At 37.5% G+C, this 16,997-nt stretch overlaps 1 protein-coding gene across 1 annotated transcript; it reads right to left on the reverse strand.

The window, feature by feature from the left end:
- Positions 1 to 4,299: 4,299 nt before the first annotated feature.
- Positions 4,300 to 13,420, reverse strand: LOC121385080. Its single transcript, XM_041515617.1, has 5 exons — positions 13,177 to 13,420; positions 13,020 to 13,042; positions 10,814 to 11,364; positions 5,789 to 6,460; positions 4,300 to 5,455 (listed from the first exon to the last, which is right to left on the reverse strand). Exons 1-5 carry the CDS (start codon positions 13,418 to 13,420, stop codon positions 4,300 to 4,302), a joined length of 2,646 nt encoding a protein of 881 aa, XP_041371551.1.
- Positions 13,421 to 16,997: the final 3,577 nt, after the last annotated feature.

Below are 16,997 nucleotides of genomic sequence, written 5' to 3' on the forward strand. Positions count from 1 at the left end.
CTGTACAAAAACAAATGATTTAAAGAGTATGTCTCTCTGCCTGTCTATATGTCTGTCTGTCAATATGTCTGCCTGTCAATAAGTCTGTCTGTCAATATGTCTGTCTGTTTATATAACCATCCATCCATCTATCTAGATTAACTTATGTACTTATTTGTTTACTTATTTGTTTGTTTATTTATTTTGTTTTGTTTTATTATATTTTATTTATATATCTTTTTATTCATTTATTTATTTTATTTATTCATTAAGTTATTTAATTATTTATTTATTTATGTTTTGGAGTTAAAACGTTATCTAACTGGGCTGTCTTCACAGGACTGTGAATAACAAATATGACGTCATGTAGAGCCTGTTAAACTTTAGGCTCTACTAATCGCTTTTTTCAAAATGTTTTTCCGTTTGGATGTTTTAGTAAAATTGCTATTTTATCTATTTCCGTGTGGGCGATATCAAACAAATTTTAATCACGTGTTTGCTTTACAGAAATCATGCTAGCGGTATAGACCTGTTCTTTTTTCTTTCTTTTTTAAATAGTTTTTGCAATTACATAAATATATCATTGTCATCTATTGTATATGTGTTATGGTGAAGTTGGAAAAAGTGTGCCAAATCCATTTCATTATTAAAAGCGATAAAATATATTTCTATCAATTATTAAGCATTAACGCACGGCCACGTTAAAACTGTAGTTGTTTCAATTTTACTATAGCAAAAGATGCAGGGTATGGCATAGCCCGAGTAAGTTTGTTTGTTTTGTTTAACGGCACCACTAGAGCACACTGATTTATTAATCATCGGCTATTGTAATTTAGTAATTTTGACATATAGTTTTAGAGAGGAAACCCACTACTTTTTTCCATTAATAGCAAGGGATGTTTTATATGCACTAACCCACCGACAGGATACTACATACCACGGTCGTTGGCTAGTTAACTAGAATTCATAAAGTGTCTGACACCAGTTTGTTGGAGGGATTAGTCTTTAAGGACGATTCCGCCACTTTAATCCACACATAACCTTCTTTTTTTTCCCTTTTTTTCCCCCTCTATCTCTCTTTCTCCGTCTCTCTTCTTTTTTTGTTGTTGACAGTTACATACTATTAACACCACCACCGCTATCATTTCACGAATCGCACCGAGTAACATAATGAGTAACATAATGAACATCTAATCAGCTAAGGCAAAATGATTTTTGCTTTTTTTCCCTCACTTCCCGAGTCAACATTTCTTTATGTGTATGAAAGACGGAACACGAGTTACGAGCCTGCCCAGTTTGGTCCCTCAATGGCCGTGTCGTGACGTCATGATACCGCTGATAACTGAGCACATGGCTAAATCGAATATTGACTTGTGGGAAAAGGGGCAAGCATAATTTGGTTTATAAAACTTTTTTTTTCTTTAGCGAGACTATGTACTATTAAATAACCATTGGTGTGTTTAGGAGGCCGATTAGACTATTAGACTGGTACCAACGTCTTCCTTGTTATCACACTCGTCTACAGTTAGGCGCAAAAACCAGTCTAGTGATCGATTGTGAACGCTCGTGATCCTGAATATGCCTTATTTGTCAGACACTGAATAGCCGTACATGTACGTGTACTTCAAAATGCCGGAGTTTAAGGTCAAGGTTTGTTTTATTTAATGATACCACTAGAGCACATTGATTAGTTTGGTGATTTTTAGGTCTCAAAACGTCAGTCTCTAGTCAGACTAAAATTCCAGAATTGATGCAATGCGGCTTGTTTGTGTGTTTGTTGTTGTTGTTGGGTTTTTTTGTGGAATTTGTTTTATTATATTTTTTTTTTTTTTTTTGGGGGGGGGGGTGGGGGGCGGTTGCTTTTAAAGAATGGATTCCACAGAAAAGGTAGGTATGACTTCAACTTTGGTAGCAAATGTTTTTAAAACAAGCATTGCTACTTATTCAGAATAACAGGACCTGTGTTAGAGAGAAATTAAAGACAGCTAATGGTCCAAGCCAGCATATAGACGGACTATTAACTGACTATTTCAATAGTTTTAAGATAACGTAATGCAGTTTTTATTTGCTAGCTGGGACAAATAGGCATTTTAGTAAATGATGAGCAAAGTTTATTAAGTTATTGTAAAACGTATTTATTTTAAATATCATTAAGTTCTTCAAGCATATTTAAGTACATATTCAACATGATAAAGGTAGCATCATCAATGCAATACTAGTATGCGATGACGTTTTGTTCCAAATGCGGTTAATTTGTCAGATCAAAAGCGAAATGGATCAAAACAGGAGAAAAACCTACTAAATACTTTTGTAACATGGAATAATAATAACCAATCAAAAAGATATCTTAGAAGAAACAATACGATTTTACTAAACTCTACTCCGAAAGAAATAAGCAAATTGACGATGACTTTATGGAAACTATAACACATATCAATTTTAACAAACTCAGTAATGATGAAGCAGAATAAGTAGAAGGTGAAATTAGTTATTCTGAAGCATTAGGTTTCCTTAAAAATATGAAAAACGACAAAAGCCTTCGTTTCAGATGGGTTTACAGCAGAGTGTTTCAAAACTTTCTGGAACGATATTGATTATTTTATTATACGGTCAATTAATTACAGTTACAGTATAAGCGAAATGTAAAATACTCAAAAATTATGAGTGATCACTTATATTCCAAAGCCAAATAAACCAAAACAATTTCTTAAGAATTGGAGACCAATTACTCTGTTGAATTGTACATACAAAATTGCATCTAGATGCATAGCAAATCGAATAAAAAAATGTATTAGACAAACTTATTGCAAGTGATCAAACTGGTTTCATAAAAGGTAGTTATATTGGGGAAAATATAAGATTAATATACGATATATTGCAGTACACAGAAGAACAAAATATACCTGGTATGTTATTTTTAATAGTTTCAAATGCGCTGAGACGTCATAAACAAAATATTCACTTTTTGTCCAGCATATAATGATACACTGTGACACAACTAACCAGTGCTGGCTTCCACCCAGGCTTGTTTTCTTCTCTCTCTTTTTTTTTTTTTTTTTTTTTTGACAAGTTCTTTAACCTTGATTACGAGATGAGCTCTTTACCACGTGATATGACAAAATCATTCACAGATCCATCTCCTAAAAACACATCTTTATCTGCACACAGTCGCGTTCGGGAAAGTCAATCTCTCTGAGTGCTATGATGTGACGTTTACTCAATAAATATGTGAGTGCTGTAGTTAAAGTACAACATATAGAAACATTCTAATAACCAGAGACAGGACCCGGGCAGAGCCGTTTTAAGGTAAATAAATGTACACTTCACCGCGGGTCCCCTGAAGCGCGGGACCGTAGCACGTGCTACGTGTACTATTATGATAAACCGGCTCTGGACCCGAGATGGACGCATGAAACACTAGTGGTTTAGGGTCATGTAAAACAAAAGGTTCAAGCTCAAGCTCTAATAACCACATACGTTGTCTGTATGATGACGTTAGAGTATATCTTGTTAGAAAGGCAGTAGCTGATTGTAGTAAACTTTAATAACCATATACGTTGTCTGTATGACGACGTTAGAGTATATCTTGTTGGAAAGGCAGTAGCTGATGTAGTAAACTTTAATAACCAAATTCGTTGTCTGTAGGATGACGTTAGAGTATATCTTGTTAGAAAGGCAGTAGCTGATGTAGTAAACTTTAATAACCAAATTCGTTGTCTGTAGGATGACGTTAGAGTATATCTTGTTAGAAAGGCAGTAGCTGATGTAGTAAACTTTAATAACCACATACGTTGTCTGTATGACGACGTTAGAGTATATCTTGTTAGAAAGGCAGTAGCTGATGTAGTAAACTTTAATAACCAAATTCGTTGTCTGTATGATGACGTTAGAGTATATCTTGTTAGAAAGGCAGTAGCTGATGTAGTAAACTTTAATAACCACATACGTTGTCTGTATGACGACGTTAGAGTATATCTTGTTAGAAAGGCAGTAGCTGATGTAGTAAACTTTAATAACCACATACGTTGTCTGTATGACGACGTTAGAGTATATCTTGTTAGAAAGGCAGTAGCTGATGTAGTAAACTTTAATAACCAAATTCGTTGTCTGTATGATGACGTTAGAGTATATCTTGTTAGAAAGGCAGTAGCTGATGTAGTAAACTTTAATAACCACATACGTTGTCTGTATGACGACGTTAGAGTATATCTTGTTAGAAAGGCAGTAGCTGATGTAGTAAACTTTAATAACCACATACGTTGTCTGTATGACGACGTTAGAGTATATCTTGTTAGAAAGGCAGTAGCTGATGTAGTAAACTTAATAAACCACATACGTTGTCTGTAGGACGACGTTAGAGTATATCTTGTTAGAAAGGCAGTAGCTGATGTAGTAAACTTTAATAACCACATACGTTGTCTGTATGACGACGTTAGAGTATATCTTGTTGGAAAGGCAGTAGCTGATGTAGTAAACTTTAATAACCATATACGTTGTCTGTATGACGACGTTAGAGTATATCTTGTTAGAAAGGCAGTAGCTGATGTAGTAAACTTTAATAACCACATACGTTGTCTGTAGGACGACGTTAGAGTATATCTTGTTAGAAAGGCAGTAGCTGATGTAGTAAACTTTAATAACCACATACGTTGTCTGTATGACGACGTTAGAGTATATCTTGTTAGAAAGGCAGTAGCTGATGTAGTAAACTTTAATAACCACATACGTTGTCTGTATGACGACGTTAGAGTATATCTTGTTAGAAAGGCAGTAGCTGATGTAGTAAACTTTAATAACCACATACGTTGTCTGTATGATGACGTTAGAGTATATCTTGTTAGAAAGGCAGTAGCTGATGTAGTAAACTTTAATAACCACATACGTTGTCTGTAGGATGACGTTAGAGTATATCTTGTTAGAAAGGCAGTAGCTGATGTAGTAAACTTTAATAACCACATACGTTGTCTGTAGGACGACGTTAGAGTATCTCTTGTTAGAAAGGCAGTAGCTGATATAGTAAACTTTAATAACCACATACGTTGTCTGTATGACGACGTTAGAGTATATCTTGTTAGAAAGGCAGTAGCTGATATAGTAAACTTTAATAACCACATACGTTGTCTGTATGACGACGTTAGAGTATCTCTTGTTAGAAAGGCAGTAGCTGATATAGTAAACTTTAATAACCACATACGTTGTCTGTATGACGACGTTAGAGTATCTCTTGTTAGAAAGGCAGTAGCTGATATAGTAAACTTTAATAACCACATACGTTGTCTGTATGACGACGTTAGAGTATCTCTTGTTAGAAAGGCAGTAGCTGGTGTAGTAAACTTTAATAACCACATACGTTGTCTGTAGGACGACGTTAGAGTATATCTTGTTAGAAAGGCAGTAGCTGATGTAGTAAACTTTAATAACCACATACGTTGTCTGTAGGACGATGTTAGAGTATATCTTGTTAGAAAGGCAGTAGCTGATGTAGTAAACTCAAATAACCACATACGTTGTCTGTAGGACAGTAGCTGATGTAGTAAACTCAAATAACCACATACGTTGTCTGTAGGACAGTAGCTGATGTAGTAAACTTTAATAACCACATACGTTGTCTGTATGACGACGTTAGAGTATATCTTGTTAGAAAGGCAGTAGCTGATGTAGTAAACTTTAATACCCACATACATTGTCTGTAGGACGACGTTAGAGTATATCTTGTTAGAAAGGCAGTAGCTGATGTAGTAAACTCAAATAACCACATACGTTGTCTGTAGGACAGTAGCTGATGTAGTAAACTATAATAACCACATACGTTGTCTGTATGACGACGTTAGAGTATATCTTGTTGGAAAGGCAGTAGCTGATGTAGTAAACTTTAATAACCACATACGTTGTCTGTATGACGACGTTAGAGTATATCTTGTTAGAAAGGCAGTAGCTGATGTAGTAAACTTTAATAACCACATACGTTGTCTGTAGGACGACGTTAGAGTATATCTTGTTAGAAAGGCAGTAGCTGATGTAGTAAACTTTAATAACCACATACGTTGTCTGTATGACGACGTTAGAGTATATCTTGTTAGAAAGGCAGTAGCTGATGTAGTAAACTTTAATAACCACATACGTTGTCTGTAGGACGACGTTAGAGTATATCTTGTTAGAAAGGCAGTAGCTGATGTAGTAAACTTTAATAACCACATACGTTGTCTGTAGGACGACGTTAGAGTATATCTTGTTAGAAAGGCAGTAGCTCATGTAGTAAACTTTAATAACCACATACGTTGTCTGTATGACGACGTTAGAGTATATCTTGTTAGAAAGGCAGTAGCTGATGTAGTAAACTTTAATAACCACATACGTTGTCTGTATGACGACGTTAGAGTATATCTTGTTAGAAAGGCAGTAGCTGATGTAGTAAACTTTAATAACCACATACGTTGTCTGTAGGACGATGTTAGAGTATATCTTGTTAGAAAGGCAGTAGCTGATGTAGTAAACTCAAATAACCACATACGTTGTCTGTAGGACAGTAGCTGATGTAGTAAACTCAAATAACCACATACGTTGTCTGTAGGACAGTAGCTGATGTAGTAAACTTTAATAACCACATACGTTGTCTGTATGACGACGTTAGAGTATATCTTGTTAGAAAGGCAGTAGCTGATGTAGTAAACTTTAATACCCACATACATTGTCTGTAGGACGACGTTAGAGTATATCTTGTTAGAAAGGCAGTAGCTGATGTAGTAAACTCAAATAACCACATACGTTGTCTGTAGGACAGTAGCTGATGTAGTAAACTATAATAACCACATACGTTGTCTGTATGACGACGTTAGAGTATATCTTGTTGGAAAGGCAGTAGCTGATGTAGTAAACTTTAATAACAACATACGTTGTCTGTAGGACGACGTTAGAGTATATCTTGTTAGAAAGGCAGTAGCTGATGTAGTAAACTTTAATAACCACATACGTTGTCTGTATGACGACGTTAGAGTATATCTTGTTAGAAAGGCAGTAGCTGATGTAGTAAACTTTAATAACCACATACGTTGTCTGTAGGACGACATTAGAGTATATCTTGTTAGAAAGGCAGTAGCTGATATAGTAAACTTTAATAACCACATACGTTGTCTGTATGACGACGTTAGAGTATATCTTGTTAGAAAGGCAGTAGCTGATGTAGTAAACTTTAATAACCACATACGTTGTCTGTAGGACGACATTAGAGTATCTCTTGTTAGAAAGGCAGTAGCTGATATAGTAAACTTTAATAACCACATACGTTGTCTGTAGGACAGTATCTGATGTAGTAAACTTTAATAACCACATACGTTGTCTGTATGACGACGTTAGAGTATATCTTGTTAGAAAGGCAGTAGCTGATGTAGTAAACTTTAATAACCACATACGTTGTCTGTAGGACGACATTAGAGTATATCTTGTTAGAAAGGCAGTAGCTGATGTAGTAAACTCAAATAACCACATACGTTGTCTGTAGGACAGTAGCTGATGTAGTAAACTCAAATAACCAAATACGTTGTCTGTAGGAAAGTAGCTGATGTAGTAAACTTTAATAACCACATACGTTGTCTGTATGACGACGTTAGAGTATATCTTGTTAGAAAGGCAGTAGCTGATGTAGTAAACTTTAATAACCACATACGTTGTCTGTAGGACGACGTTAGAGTATATCTTGTTAGAAAGGCAGTAGCTGATGTAGTAAACTATAATAACCACATACATTGTCTGTAGGACGACGTTAGAGTATATCTTGTTAGAAAGGCAGTAGCTGATGTAGTAAACTCAAATAACCACATACGTTGTCTGTAGGACAGTAGCTGATGTAGTAAACTATAATAACCACATACGTTGTCTGTATGACGACGTTAGAGTATATCTTGTTGGAAAGGCAGTAGCTGGTGTAGTAAACTTTAATAACCACATACGTTGTCTGTATGACGACGTTAGAGTATATCTTGTTAGAAAGGCAGTAGCTGATGTAGTAAACTTTAATAACCACATACGTTGTCTGTATGACGACGTTAGAGTATATCTTGTTAGAAAGGCAGTAGCTGATGTAGTAAACTTTAATAACCACATACGTTGTCTGTAGGACGACATTAGAGTATATCTTGTTAGAAAGGCAGTAGCTGATATAGTAAACTTTAATAACCACATACGTTGTCTGTATGACGACGTTAGAGTATATCTTGTTAGAAAGGCAGTAGCTGATGTAGTAAACTTTAATAACCACATACGTTGTCTGTAGGACGACATTAGAGTATCTCTTGTTAGAAAGGCAGTAGCTGATATAGTAAACTTTAATAACCACATACGTTGTCTGTAGGACAGTAGCTGATGTAGTAAACTTTAATAACCACATACGTTGTCTGTAGGACGACGTTAGAGTATATCTTGTTAGAAAGGCAGTAGCTGATGTAGTAAACTTTAATAACCACATACGTTGTCTGTATGACGACGTTAGAGTATATCTTGTTAGAAAGGCAGTAGCTGATGTAGTAAACTTTAATAACCACATACGTTGTCTGTAGGACAGTAGCTGATGTAGTAAACTTTAATAACCACATACGTTGTCTGTAGGACGACGTTAGAGTATATCTTGTTAGAAAGGCAGTAGCTGATGTAGTAAACTTTAATAACCACATACGTTGTCTGTATGACGACGTTAGAGTATATCTTGTTAGAAAGGCAGTAGCTGATGTAGTAAACTTTAATAACCACATACGTTGTCTGTAGGACGACATTAGAGTATCTCTTGTTAGAAAGGCAGTAGCTGATATAGTAAACTTTAATAACCACATACGTTGTCTGTAGGACAGTAGCTGATGTAGTAAACTTTAATAACCACATACGTTGTCTGTAGGACGACATTAGAGTATATCTTGTTAGAAAGGCAGTAGCTGATATAGTAAACTTTAATAACCACATACGTTGTCTGTATGACGACGTTAGAGTATATCTTGTTAGAAAGGCAGTAGCTGATGTAGTAAACTTTAATAACCACATACGTTGTCTGTAGGACGACATTAGAGTATCTCTTGTTAGAAAGGCAGTAGCTGATATAGTAAACTTTAATAACCACATACGTTGTCTGTAGGACAGTAGCTGATGTAGTAAACTTTAATAACCACATACGTTGTCTGTAGGACGACGTTAGAGTATATCTTGTTAGAAAGGCAGTAGCTGATGTAGTAAACTTTAATAACCACATACGTTGTCTGTATGACGACGTTAGAGTATATCTTGTTAGAAAGGCAGTAGCTGATGTAGTAAACTTTAATAACCACATACGTTGTCTGTAGGACAGTAGCTGATGTAGTAAACTTTAATAACCACATACGTTGTCTGTAGGACGACGTTAGAGTATATCTTGTTAGAAAGGCAGTAGCTGATGTAGTAAACTTTAATAACCACATACGTTGTCTGTATGACGACGTTAGAGTATATCTTGTTAGAAAGGCAGTAGCTGATGTAGTAAACTTTAATAACCACATACGTTGTCTGTATGACGACGTTAGAGTATATCTTGTTAGAAAGGCAGTAGCTGATGTAGTAAGCTTTAATAACCACATACGTTGTCTGTATGACGACGTTAGAGTATATCTTGTTAGAAAGGCAGTAGCTGATGTAGTAAACTTTAATAACCACATACGTTGTCTGTATGACGACGTTAGAGTATATTTTGTTGGAAAGGCAGTAGCTGATGTAGTAAACTTTAATAACCACATACGTTGTCTGTATGACGACGTTAGAGTATATCTTGTTAGAAAGGCAGTAGCTGATGTAGTAAACTTTAATAACCACATACGTTGTCTGTAGGACGACATTAGAGTATCTCTTGTTAGAAAGGCAGTAGCTGATGTAGTAAACTTTAATAACCACATACGTTGTCTGTAGGACGACGTTAGAGTATATCTTGTTAGAAAGGCAGTAGCTGATGTAGTAAACTTTAATAACCACATACGTTGTCTGTAGGACGACATTAGAGTATCTCTTGTTAGAAAGGCAGTAGCTGATATAGTAAACTTTAATAACCACATACGTTGTCTGTAGGACAGTAGCTGATGTAGTAAACTTTAATAACCACATACGTTGTCTGTATGACGACGTTAGAGTATATCTTGTTAGAAAGGCAGTAGCTGATGTAGTAAACTTTAATAACCACATACGTTGTCTGTAGGACGACATTAGAGTATATCTTGTTAGAAAGGCAGTAGCTGATGTAGTAAACTATAATAACCACATACGTTGTCTGTATGACGACGTTAGAGTATATCTTGTTAGAAAGGCAGTAGCTGATGTAGTAAACTCAAATAACCACATACGTTGTCTGTAGGACAGTAGCTGATGTAGTAAACTCAAATAACCACATACGTTGTCTGTAGGACAGTAGCTGATGTAGTAAACTTTAATAACCACATACGTTGTCTGTATGACGACGTTAGAGTATATCTTGTTAGAAAGGCAGTAGCTGATGTAGTAAACTTTAATACCCACATACATTGTCTGTAGGACGACGTTAGAGTATATCTTGTTAGAAAGGCAGTAGCTGATATAGTAAACTTTAATAACCACATACGTTGTCTGTATGACGACGTTAGAGTATATCTTGTTAGAAAGGCAGTAGCTGATGTAGTAAACTTTAATAACCACATACGTTGTCTGTAGGACGACGTTAGAGTATATCTTGTTAGAAAGGCAGTAGCTGATGTAGTAAACTCAAATAACCATATACGTTGTCTGTATGACGACGTTAGAGTATATCTTGTTAGAAAGGCAGTAGCTGATGTAGTAAACTTTAATAACCACATACGTTGTCTGTATGACGACGTTAGAGTATATCTTGTTAGAAAGGCAGTAGCTGATGTAGTAAACTTTAATAACCACATACGTTGTCTGTAGGACGACGTTAGAGTATATCTTGTTAGAAAGGCAGTAGCTGATGTAGTAAACTTTAATAACCACATACGTTGTCTGTAGGACGACGTTAGAGTATATCTTGTTGGAAAGGCAGTAGCTGGTGTAGTAAACTTTAATAACCACATACGTTGTCTGTATGACGACGTTAGAGTATATCTTGTTAGAAAGGCAGTAGCTGATGTAGTAAACTTTAATAACCACATACGTTGTCTGTAGGACGACGTTAGAGTATATCTTGTTAGAAAGGCAGTAGCTGATGTAGTAAACTTTAATAACCACATACGTTGTCTGTAGGACGACGTTAGAGTATATCTTGTTGGAAAGGCAGTAGCTGGTGTAGTAAACTTTAATAACCACATACGTTGTCTGTATGACGACGTTAGAGTATATCTTGTTAGAAAGGCAGTAGCTGATGTAGTAAACTTTAATAACCACATACGTTGTCTGTAGGACGACATTAGAGTATCTCTTGTTAGAAAGGCATTAGCTGATGTAGTAAACTTTAATAACCTTTTAGATTAAAAAAACAAATGTCATTACTTTTAAGCCACCCGAATATTTTTAAAATTACAGCCAAAAGTTGCCATTTTACTTTATTACGTCGTCAAAGATTTTTGTACATATGGACATATACATATTTTAGTGTTTTCAGTTTTACTTAGAACTTATAAATACAGCACTTTGAAATGTTTTTGATAGTCTATAAACTCCATAAGAGTGGCTTGTGTACTTTTCGATAGTCTGTTGAAGTCTCTATAAACTCCATAAGGCTGGCTTGTGTACTTTTTGATAGTCTGTTGGAGTCTCTATAAACTCCATAAGGCTGGCTTGTGTACTTTTTGATAGTCTGTTGAAGTCTCTATAAACTCCATAAGAGTGGCGTGTGTACTTTTTGATAGTCTGTTGAAGTCTCTATAAACTCCATAAGGGTAGCTTGTGTACTTTTTGATAGTCTGTTGAAGTCTCTATAAACTCCATAAGTAGCTTGTGTACTTTTTGATAGTCTGTTGAAGTCTCTATAAACTCGATAAGAGTGGCTTGTGTACTTTTTGTACTCTATTATTGTATTGGTTCTGCTGAACTCTAGTTTTTATTTTAATCTGTACACAAGGTGAGACGTAAATAACGAATTTGTCTGTCTGTCTGTCTGTCTATGATATAATGTGAAACATTACATGCAAAGTGATTATCTCAAAATGGATCAAATCGCCTTGATTGGTTGATGTTATAATTGTTTAAAAATAAAATATCGGTTTCCTCAATATAATACATTTTGGCCAGGTACTGATGGAAAGAAATTAGGAATACCACCAACACTAACAGAAAAGAATGACAGCAACCAAACTCTTTATCTATAGTTAAAATTTGTTTTGTTTAATGACACCACTGGAGCACATCGGCTATTGGATGTCAAACATTTAGTAATTTTAGTATATAGTCTTAGACAGGAAACCCGCTACATTTTTCTATTTTCTAACAACACTGGAGCACATTGATTTATTAATCATCGGCTATTGGATGTCAAACATTTGGTAATTTTTATATATAGTCTTAGGGAGGAAACCCCTACATTTTCCATTAGTAACAAGGGATCATTTATATGCACCATCCCACAGACAGGAAAGAACATATTATGGACTTTGATATGCCAGTGCACTGGCTGGATCGAGAAATAGCCCAATGGGCTCACCGACGGGGATCGATGCTAGACTGATCTCGCATCAAGCGAACGCTTTACCACTGGACTATATACTGCTCATCCTTATTCACAGTGTCAGGAACTTACTCGAGTTACTGATATTCAATCTCACAGTATTGGTATTCAATCCCATATTACTCTTCCTACATTTTACAGACATTTCGGCGCTAAGTGTGACTGATATTTGGAGTGCAATACCAAGTGTTCCATTATTTATTTATTTATTTATTTATTTCAGTACACTGATGAGTTTTGTACAAACCAAAATCACGGTTAATACATATTCCATATATACATGTGGTAATGTTGGTATAAAATGTTCCTACTGGCAGTTGTTAAACTCCGAACCAAACAACTACGATAAATTGCTCTCCTACCTTTATTTTTCGTTAGGTTTTACCCACATGTTGTCCGCACAGAAATCTGGAAAAACAAAACCCAAAACATTACAATGACATAGATTCCACATACTAGATGATAACTATGTAACCTATATCGGCTTCACTGAGATCGCATAGGGCAAAAAGCATGTAATTTTATGCCGGCTGCCATTTTGCCTTCTTTGGAATACTCTGTACGAGCGGTCCGGCTAAAGGCTCGTACAGACTGGATGAGACGCATGCGTGCTTTCCGACTAAAGGCTCGTACATACTGGATGAGACGCATGCGTGCTTGCCGACTAAAGGCTCGCACAGACTGGATGAGACGCATGCGTGCTTTCCGACTAAAGGCTTGTACAGACTGGATGAGACGCATGCGTGCTTTCCGACTAAAGGCTCGTACAGACTGGATGAGACGCATGCGTGCGTTCTAACTAAAGGTTCATACAGACTGGATGCGACACGGGCGTACGGTCCGGTTAAAAACAAAATCGAAATACATTGGTTCCAGTGAGAGCGTCTAGACTGGATGCGTGCGACGTGTTCAACCTGAACGCAGGCCAACCTGAACACAGTTGGTGTATATGCCCAGAACGCAGGCCAACCTGAACACAGTTGGTGTATATGCCCAGAACGCAGGCCAACCTGAACACAGTTGGTGTATATGCCCAGAACGCAGGCCAACCTGAACACAGTTGGTGTATATGCCCAGAACGCAGGCCAACCTGAACACAGTTGGTGTATATACCCAGAACGCAGGCCAACCTGAACACAGTTGGTGTACAGGCCCAGAACGCAGGCCAACCTGAACACAGTTGGTGTACATGCCCAGAACGCAGGCCAACCTGAACACAGTTGGTGTACATGCCCAGAACGCAGGCCAACCTGAACACAGATGGTGTACATGCCCAGAACGCTGGCCAACCTGAACACAGATGGTGTACATGCCCAGAACGCTGGCCAACCTGAACACAGATGGTGTATATGCCCAGAACGCAGGCCAACCTGAACACAGTTGGTGTATATGCCCAGAACGCAGGCCGCAGACGCATTAAACGCAACAGTCGGACCGCACGCACGCGCCGCATCCAGTTTATATGAGCCTTAATAGACCTATAAATCAACCACCTCTTGTTTACCTGATCACAGTAGTGTCGGAACCCATTGACGAGCAGGTGAACGAACCTCCTGATGTCGTGTCAAGAGATACCAGCTATTTGATATGGGCGAGGTTTGCGGTCAGTGTGAAACGTCACTGGGTCAAAGTTCGAGGTGCACCCAACGTTTGAAGTGAAGTTAGCACCACAAGTCCTGTGATTGGTGATAAATGTGAGCGTGTTGGTTGTAAAAAAGAATTAGTTTCATCTAGGCAAAACATGTATGCAATTTTATTTCATCTAGTACCACTGTGTCAAGTAGCCGTGTGCTTGAAAAATGTATGGGGTACCTGTAAAAAAAACTACTAACATTTTGTGCGGAACTAGGGCAGTGATAGACGCTACCCGTTATTTCTAAAATGAGCAGCTTGCCCCTAATTTTTGCTGATTCACTTTAAGGGTGAGGGGTGGTAGTATTATATCCGGTGTGTTTATGTATACGTTGCAGGTAGAGTTTTAGCCACATATGGTACTATTGTCGTCTATGGGATTTGATTTGGTGGTATACAGACAGACCCTAGTTTTGAAACACAACGACATATTTTTCACTATTAAAGACGATTTTAATCATTTAACTTAGAAATACTTATATTTTATTATTTAGAATATTCATTTTTCGTACACATTAAGTGGTTCTGGTCATTCAGATTGTTTGTAATACCCCAAAATGCATTTTTGATCATTCTTAAAAAGCACGTTCGTCTGAGAAGTAATGGATATCAAGACAAGGTCTAGTTAGTTCAGACATTATTTTCCTCGTTTAAACATCACAGACTTTAGCTCCACTCTGTTATAACAGTATACAAATATGTTGAAGGTTTGTAGATAACTAAACATAGTATTCGTTTTCACGGGCTGAAACTAGAGTCTGCTACTTTAAATCACTTTCTTTTGTCCTTACCGTGACCATATTTCATACTGACGTAATTTTCTGCATGTATCAGATAACAGCTATCGGTAAACGTGCGACTGATAGCCGTAAAGCTACGGGGCTTTAAACATTTGGCTTCTGTAGTCGATATCTGAAGGAGAGAGTCTTCAGCTGTTGTTCAAGTGGTCACAAGCGAATCACTTAACTTCCTCTGGTTTGACATACCGTTTCCTTGCATCTGGAAATCAGCATAGCACAGTCTGAATTGATGTTTCCTTTGTTTTGAACGTTAGTTTTGTTTCTAAGATTCTGCAGCCCTTCTCCCCATCCCCCAGCTCCTACAAACTGCTATACCGAATTAATGTTTCCTTTGTTTTGTATAGAGACACATTCTCTTTCATACTCATCAACACATCATCGTTATGGTGACCAGTAGCGGCACCACTATCACCACCATTACCATGACCACAACTATCATCATTGTCGTCGTGTTATAATCGTCGTCATCATCGCCGCCATCATCATCATCACCACCACCATCATCAACTTTATCACCATCACCACCAACACCAACATCACCATGATGATGATCATCATCATCAACCGTATCACAATCACCACCATCATCATCACAATCATCCTTCTCATCATTACCACCACCACCATCATCATCACCTTTGTCATCATCATCCACCACCAACAGAAATCAGTACCACAATCACCATCACCACTAACACCATCATCATACCAATAAGCTGCGGAACGCTATATCTCTGTCCCATCAGTGGGCCCATTGGGCTATTTCTAGCTCCAGAATTTGGGCCTTTGGGCCGTGGATGGCGCATATAAAATATTCCTTGCTACTGATGGAAAAAGAAAAAAAACAACGAAAAAACAACAACACCCGGACAGTTAGGAGCAGTACTGGACTTAGGACCAAGGTAGGAAAGTAATTATTCAATAGTTAGATAGTCAAGTTATTTAGTTAGTCTTACGTTGATATTTTTTGTTGTAAGTTATATTAGCATTTTTGCAATTTCTGCTTTAGAGATAACTTGTATTTATCCAAATATCATTCCCTAGTAACATGCTCTTACCAGTTCTGCAAATATTAGTACTTAGTTAAAACAAAAGAGACCTTAAACGAAATAGAAATGGATACTAATAACGCAACCCACGTAGCCGAAGTAAAAGGGCTTAACCCGCAAGCTGAGAAAAACAGCATCATTAGAGTTAATGTGATAAAGGAAAATTCTGATAAGAGTGAAACTCACTCCCCCCCCCAATCGCCCTCCCCCCCCCCCCCCCCCCCCCACCGACCCCTCGACCTATCGCCACCCCGCGCGCCAACAGGAAAACAACAGCGCTCAAGATAAGGCCCAAAATAGATAGTGATGTTGAATTCGTCTCGGCCAATCCAAAAAGGAACGATATAGAACAGGCCATCAAACTAGATTACAAATCAACAGCAGTAGATAATACCCCCAGTACCCCTCGCACTGCCTCCAAAAGGAAGTGCGAACTAAATCTCAGTAGGGATGAATCGGACGTAGAAGACATAGAGGATAAAACCAACGGGATAGACGCAATCCACCCCGAGGTGCCAATAGCCAACAGATACCAAATCTTATCGAACACACGAATACACAAAAAAACTAAAACGCAGGCGCACAAACAAACGCCACACACAGGCATTAGACAAATACTAATCAAGGGTCAGAACCCAACACTCTTTGAATTCATTTTCTGGCAAAAAACAATCACCAACATGCCAAACACTACCGCCATCTTTTATCACACCCAAACAAGTACTGGCGACATATTCATTAAAGGAGACGAGTCCGCCCTCAAAGCACTGGGCACCATTTTCCACATTTACACAAGCCCGAGCTCGGACACAATATCGGTGGTACAGCTCGTACCAGTGTCCGTAGCACCGGGCAAACAAACTATGTTTGCACACACGAGAA

This window comes from Gigantopelta aegis, chromosome 11, assembly GCF_016097555.1.
Source record: "Gigantopelta aegis isolate Gae_Host chromosome 11, Gae_host_genome, whole genome shotgun sequence".
NCBI lineage: Eukaryota > Metazoa > Mollusca > Gastropoda > Neomphalida > Peltospiridae > Gigantopelta > Gigantopelta aegis.